This window comes from Elaeis guineensis, chromosome 5 (genome assembly GCF_000442705.2).
Source record: "Elaeis guineensis isolate ETL-2024a chromosome 5, EG11, whole genome shotgun sequence".
Classification (NCBI taxonomy): domain Eukaryota; kingdom Viridiplantae; phylum Streptophyta; class Magnoliopsida; order Arecales; family Arecaceae; genus Elaeis; species Elaeis guineensis.
This window is the reverse complement of record NC_025997.2, coordinates 4,460,400-4,467,445: the sequence shown is the minus strand read 5'-3', so window position 1 is coordinate 4,467,445 and position 7,046 is coordinate 4,460,400. Positions and strand designations below refer to the sequence as shown.

At 35.3% G+C, this 7,046-nt stretch overlaps 1 protein-coding gene across 1 annotated transcript; it reads left to right on the top strand.

Annotated features, from left to right (window-relative positions):
- Positions 1-4,292: 4,292 nt before the first annotated feature.
- Positions 4,293-5,060, top strand: LOC105044521 (histone H4). Its single transcript, XM_010922455.3, has 2 exons — positions 4,293-4,404; positions 4,510-5,060. The coding sequence occupies exon 2, from the start codon at positions 4,529-4,531 to the stop codon at positions 4,838-4,840; it is 312 nt and encodes a 103-aa protein (XP_010920757.1). The 5' UTR covers positions 4,293-4,404; positions 4,510-4,528; the 3' UTR covers positions 4,841-5,060.
- Positions 5,061-7,046: the final 1,986 nt, after the last annotated feature.

The window sequence follows — 7,046 nt, the reverse complement described above, 5'->3', positions numbered from 1 at the left end:
CAAAAAGTCAAATACGGAGATAAGATCTCTTGATCAATAAAAATCAGATCAAAAATTCAGGGCAGAGATAAGATCTCTTAATCAGTAAACAACCAAGTCGAAGCAAATATGGAGATGAGGTCTTCTGGATGGTTGATGTCTCAACCAGAAAGGCTTATTCAAAAATAAAACATCTCGACTGGTAAAATCCAACCTTTATGACAAATACTTTCCAAATTGGTGAAAACTCTATGAAGATACTCTTATTTTCTAGTCCGATCAGAAGATTATCATGTCAGACATAGGAAGTTGGAGGCAAAGTGTTGGTGTATTAAACTATCCCCAAGACATATGGTATCATCATACGAGATCATGAGGATACCGATCTTAAGGCATCGAATCTCAGCATACCAACTTATCTGTAAATTGGATTCAGATCGATATTTTATCGATCTGTATAAAAGACATCCTTATACTTTTCAGACGATTCTTCTGATAGAAATGTTCAGGTCGGATATATGCCGATCTGAACCTTGATCTTCTTTATATTGGAATATTATGGCATCCTTATTTTATCCCGACCTTCTATCGAGGTGAATTATTTTTATGAGACTTAGCTATTCTTTGAATGCTCACAGTGGTTTCCTCGACCAGGCCACAGCTGGCCACGATCTCATATCTAACCTGTATGCATAACTGTACGCTAGTTCATTTATAGATAGCTCTCTAATGACCTAACAAAATTTTCTAATGGCTTAACAAACTCTAGAACGGCCTCATCATCTCCTATATAAATAGAGGGTCAGGGATCTTCCATCAGTAAATCTAACTCTCAAAAATTAGAAAAAATTATGCCAGTAGGCAATCAAGCCAAATTCTTGGTCCTACTCAGTTCTCTTATATTTTCATCCATTTTTTCTTGCTCTTCTACTCTTTTCTATCTCTATTCTCAAGGCTCTAACTGACTTAAATATTGGAGGGTCTAGAATCAGAGGATCCTCATCCGATTTTTTGACTGATTTTGCAGATTAAAAAAATTTTTGTCAGATCGCAAGGATTACTCCAGTCTTATCTTATCTGAGTCGATTCACTCTATTTCAGATTTCAAGCTATGAAGCAATAGAGTCAAAACTAATTTGGCACTCAATTATTTTAATTGGAGGGAGTGATTTGGCAATGTCAATATTCAACCAAGAAGAGAGGCGGGATTTATCCTTAGAGGGCTAAATTATTTATGAACAGCCATACATTATTTTTTTGAAACTTTAACTTTGTATCGTTGATATAGTTTCGTACTCCTTATGATTTCAACAACGTATATCGAAAAATCTAATATATAAAAAATAATTTGAATAGATGAATTCATATGTTAGAATAAGGCAGGCACCTGCAACCTAAAACAAATTCAAAATAATAAACTATATATTTATTAAAGGAAAAAATTAAATCCAAGCCACATATTTTCATGATGTATACGAAAATCAATTTCTTGAGAACAACTAATAGTCACCAACAATAATTTTTTTTTTTTTGTTTGGGGGTTGGAGGGGGAGAGAAGGTGGATGAGGGAGCTCTGTACATTGAAGTATCATTGACGAGTTAACATCTGATAAATTGTTCTTTATCTTTCTGTAAGATGCTACACTGATTCGATTGGACTATTGATCAGGTGTCTAATCCTAAGAAAGTAAGTACCAATTGCAAAATGATGTTTACATGAGATTGCAAGGAAGCCAATCTAATATTGGTTGAACCGATTGATAGCCATCTTCTTTTCTTGATTTTCTTTTGAAGCTTCATATTTGATTGCATATCCAATCAATTCAAATATGTCAAATAGTTTTACCAAAATCTATGTGAGTGATGCCTCCGCATCTCGTTCGATATGCCCTCACTCATTGTCTAACTTAGGTTTCCAATCCCATTCATTAGTATGTAATATCCATTATAGTGATTCATTGATGCAGCAAAGTTGAGCAAAAATAATTAAATAATCGTGCAACACTAGTTTGAATGTTCGATATCGATATAATATGTGCTAGTTTTTTTTTTTTTTTTGAAGACATGTACTACTTATTTGTTCAATTTGGATGTACATTCTTTTAGCAATACTCAAGACTAGAATCCTATACCTTCTTCGTGGACAAACTCTTGGGGGGATACATGCCAAGCAATTGCACCAGTAGTTGCTGGCTTATACATGCATATGTCTCTCTCTCTCTCTCTCTCTCTCTCTCTCTCTATATATATATATATATATATATATATATGATAAATCAAACATTAATGGGTATTAATTAATTTAAAGATTAAGTACATTAACGATTCATTATTAAGCCAACACACAGAACTAAGGAAGTAATTAGTGGTATCTACTTAGCTCTCTCTCTTTCCATCATATTAACCTTCAAACTACAATACTTAGTTTTTTTTTTTTTTGGGAGGGGTACAAGCGGATGCTTACATCAATCTAGTATGAGTACATCTTAAAAGATCAAAAAATAAAATATCCTATAAGACTCGTAGATTAATCTGATCCTGATGCTAGGTCCAATTATCAATATGCTCAACCACATAGGAGGTGAGCTAATCAATGGTGCTGTTCACCTCCCAAAAGACATGCTAAGCATATACGGTGGTGAAGTCATAAAGAAAAATCCGAATGTCAAGAAAGAGCATATAAGCCTCCAACTATCCTCTTCTCAAATAATGTAGGTGATCCTCCGGTGAGGCTCTCTCTCCTTTGGTTTGCAACTAAATCATAAATTGCAATTTTTGTATAAAAATTGTTACCCAATGCATCGATGGCTTATGATTAAAGATGATCAAAGAATAAAGATTCCTAGTGCAATTGAGAATCGGAGAGAATCTCGACTTTCACGTTAGTTTCCCCAAACCTTTCCATGACCTCTGCGTCACTCATTCTATTGTATCCCTTTCTTCAACCTCCTCCCATTTGCTTGCACCATCTCATACTTTCCTCTAGTTTTTCTTGATTACCACCATCAAATTCTCTACTCCCTATGTCATTTTTCCCCAGAGTCCAAACATGGAGCCCGTATGCCCTTTTTGGATCGAGAGAAGCGAGGATTTTGACACAGACAAGGCTACTTCAACACCGTGACTATTAGACAAGAGCTTGGAGAATATATTAAAAATATAAAATTTGGATTAGCATATGTTGTTCACTTTCATAAATATTTTGATATTTTAAGATCATAGGATGTAAGGAACAAACTCCAGTCTAAAAAAGACTCCCGAAAAAAATAGACTCAACCCAAGGCAATGCAAATTGATAATTATCATACGAATAGATGCATTAAACTATAATTAACAATTCTATATTTTTTTGTACACAGGCTCGTTCCAATAAACGGAGACCGGCCATTTATCTCCGCAAAAGTTGTTGTGTTTGTCAACCATTCACGTTATCTCTTCTTCTCCCCAACATAGAAAGGATGGGGAAAATTATATAAAATTTTTTTATGTTAAGTTAATTGCATTGTATAGTTTATAATTTATATCATGCCGGCAAATCAATTTTAGCCTACCATTTCGGATCCAATTAAGGATCCATTTGGTCCAGAATAATTTGATATAAAAAAAATAAATTTTATATCATTTTATTATATTTAGTATGAAAAATAAATAAAATTAATGAATCTTATATTTATTTTTTGAAAAAAAAAGATAAAATAAATATTATAGATTGATATTTGATAAATATTCAATTGATAGTAATGTATATCTGACAAAAATCTTTCAAATAAAATGATATATACAATCATTGGGTTTGCTCTGACGCCTTTATAAATTTATTCAATAAAAATTTTTTATAAAAAAATATAAAAATAATATTATATAAAAAAATTATGTGATCATAACCATTATATAAAAATTGATGGGATAACAATACTATTTTGATATTAAAAAATTATTTTATATTAAAAAATATATTTATAAATTTTATTATATTTTTATATAAAATTATCTTCAATTAAATACAGTAATATTTTTTCAATATTATTTTTTGAAGTAATTTTTTTATTAATTAAATATAATAATTTTTTAAAAATATTTTTAATAAATAATTTTGAAAAATTATAAGATTACGGAAAATCTCGCACACCCAACTAAACTGACTCAAAGAGATTCAGGTCCGGTTCCAAGATGCCACGGTCAACTGGCCAACCTAACTGGAATCAGTTGCCAATCTGAACCTTTGCCACGTCATCGATCCTCATCGATCATATCACAGCCCCTTCAGCCGTCCATCCCACTAACATCAACGTCAGAGATCATTCCCAAAAGCCCGTCCCGGATCCCACACCACCCCTGCCGCGGCCCCATTTTCACCATAAATACCCACAAACCCTCCCTTTCGTTTGCGGCGCTCCAGAACTTCCCAAATTGTCCATCGCTCAAGTGAGATCATTGAGTTCTATTTCCCTCAAAATTAGGGTTCAAATCCTCGAAATCTATTGGTTTTTCTTCTATATATTTTCTTACGATTCCTTTGAATTCCATCAGGCAATCTGTGCAAGGTACGATGTCCGGCCGCGGGAAGGGAGGCAAAGGATTGGGAAAGGGTGGCGCAAAGCGGCATCGCAAGGTCCTCCGGGATAACATCCAGGGGATCACGAAGCCAGCGATCCGGCGTTTGGCGAGGCGGGGTGGGGTGAAGCGGATCAGTGGCTTGATCTACGAGGAGACCAGGGGTGTTCTCAAGATCTTCTTGGAGAATGTGATCCGGGACGCCGTCACCTACACCGAGCACGCCCGCCGGAAGACTGTCACCGCCATGGACGTCGTCTACGCCCTCAAGAGGCAGGGCCGGACACTCTATGGATTCGGTGGTTAGGACTTCTATTCTATGAAAAGTCTTGCTGTCAAGAAAATGGCCAACAAGCAGATTAAAAAAAAAAGTTGAGAACTTTGGTAGGGTTTCTGTCGTAGGTGTCGTCTGTCGGTGTTGTCTTTTTATTCTATGTTGTTCTTTTCATGGTTACTGGAAGGAACTCCGTTTGTAAATCTTAGTGTATCTTTTCATCCATGAATGCAGTGCTTCATTATTCTCTCAATCATCTCAGGTCTTATTGCTTTCTTGTACTTCCTGATAAACATTTTAATGTGATGTTTCGATTATATTCTAATTAAGGTAGAGGATGGCAAGGGATAAGGCTTGAAAGTTTTTTTTTTTTTTTCTGAATTAAAGTTTTGATCTTTTTCGGACATTGTAAGTTATCGAGGGAATGTAATGTCATATGATCTGGTGGTGATGCTGTTTCTAAGTTATTTTTTTCTTGTGACTTGTTGGTTAGGCATGGTATTTTGCTGTACTATGTCCCGATTGTGGTATCTTAAGGAGTCTGGAGGCAAAATGAGACCTTGCTGGTCGAGATTGTGGTTCTAAACCTCTTAATGCTGGTAGCTTTCCTATATTCCTTCACTCCGTTCTTCTTGTTGTCCACAAGCCAAGCGTTATAATTTTGCTTGCTTTCTAGTTCTGGCACCATTTTGTTTTTCTCATTAGTCATCATGTGCCTTGTTGTATGAATATGCTACTCTTTGTCTGAAAGCTGGTGATTTTTGATTTCTGTTCATTGGACAATGGAATATGTTCAATTCAGTGGATGCTTTCTAACTAATTGAGGGGCTTCTGGGTGAATTGAAATACAAGAAACCTTATGCTATGTAGTCTTTATCTTGAAGCTGTTTGGTTGGCAAGTCATTCAAGGTATTCATGGATTGTCTTGTTGTGAACACATTAGGTCAGGACACAGCAAAGCCCTCTGCACATGGTATTTTTCTTCATTGATTTCTTGCACTTAAATTGAGCAGATAAATCATTGGAAGAAAAGTTTCAAGGTCATCAAAGCTTGCTATTTTGTTGTCTGGTTGGTGCAGCTGGATGAGTTTCAGAGATTCAGGTAAAATATGTTCTATCTAAGATGATGGTCTTACTCCTCTCTCTTCTTATGTGAAAATTTCTTGTATGGTGATGACTTAGTATCATCCCTGATATCTTTTAGGAAGTGAATTGTAGGATACTGGCCAAATTGTCTTCAAAAAAATAAAACTAATTTTTGTATCTGTTATCTAAATTAATCTAGTGAAATTTGGATGTTCGGGAGTTGGAATAATCTCTGTTCTGTGAATTCAGATTTATATTCTCATTTGTGTTCTGCTAGTCTTGTTTGAGGTCTTAAGGTGTCCTATGGTCCAGGTGAACTGTTTATATGATCAAATATAGGGCTAATGGGACCCAGATGGTAACAGTTTCCTTGATAAATGCTTCATCACTTGCACTCTTTTGCTGGAAAATTTATGATTTTCGACTGTTGTACCTCATATTCTACATTGAGGTAACTTATATTTTTCAAAGCATGACAGTACATCTGCAGTGTCATATTGCTGTTGCTGGACACGCTTTCTGTTTAAATGGTGCACATCTGGTTATATTTTTTATTTGTGGTTTAATTAAGATATGAAACAGCCACTGCTGCAGCTCTTGAGTGTACATGCAGATCTCATTGATTTGCGGAAGCTTGTTTTTGGTCAGGGACCTCTTTTTCTTCTTGCCGTATAGAAAGAAACAGAGAATGCAAATGGCAACTAACCTTGTGTGGCTGTTCTGATCTTCATGTTTTCTGTTAGTGAGCATTTTTAGGCTACGTAGGGTTAAGCTGGGATAGTTTTGTGATGCATTGTGTTGACAGTATTGTTTGACGTGCTATCTTAGAGTACCCTGATTTCTGTTTAGCCATTGTGATGGATTTTAAGGATTCAATTATGATGATAGGAGTTGATTGTCATCAAATTGCAATACGTTGCTTGCTGAAGGAATTTCAAAGTGCTATTTGGTTGTCACTGTCTTAATGTATGGGTCGAAGTTTGCATTTGTTGTTGAAAGCATAATCTTGATACTGTGGTCTGTGTGAGACGTGGTTGCTTTTTTTGATAGTAAGGTTCTGGATATGCTGCATCCTTGTGGATAATTGTAGTTTGTAAAGCTCACACATGTAGCTTCATTGCTTCCTTGCTCATCATGTTGTGACTTGGCTTTT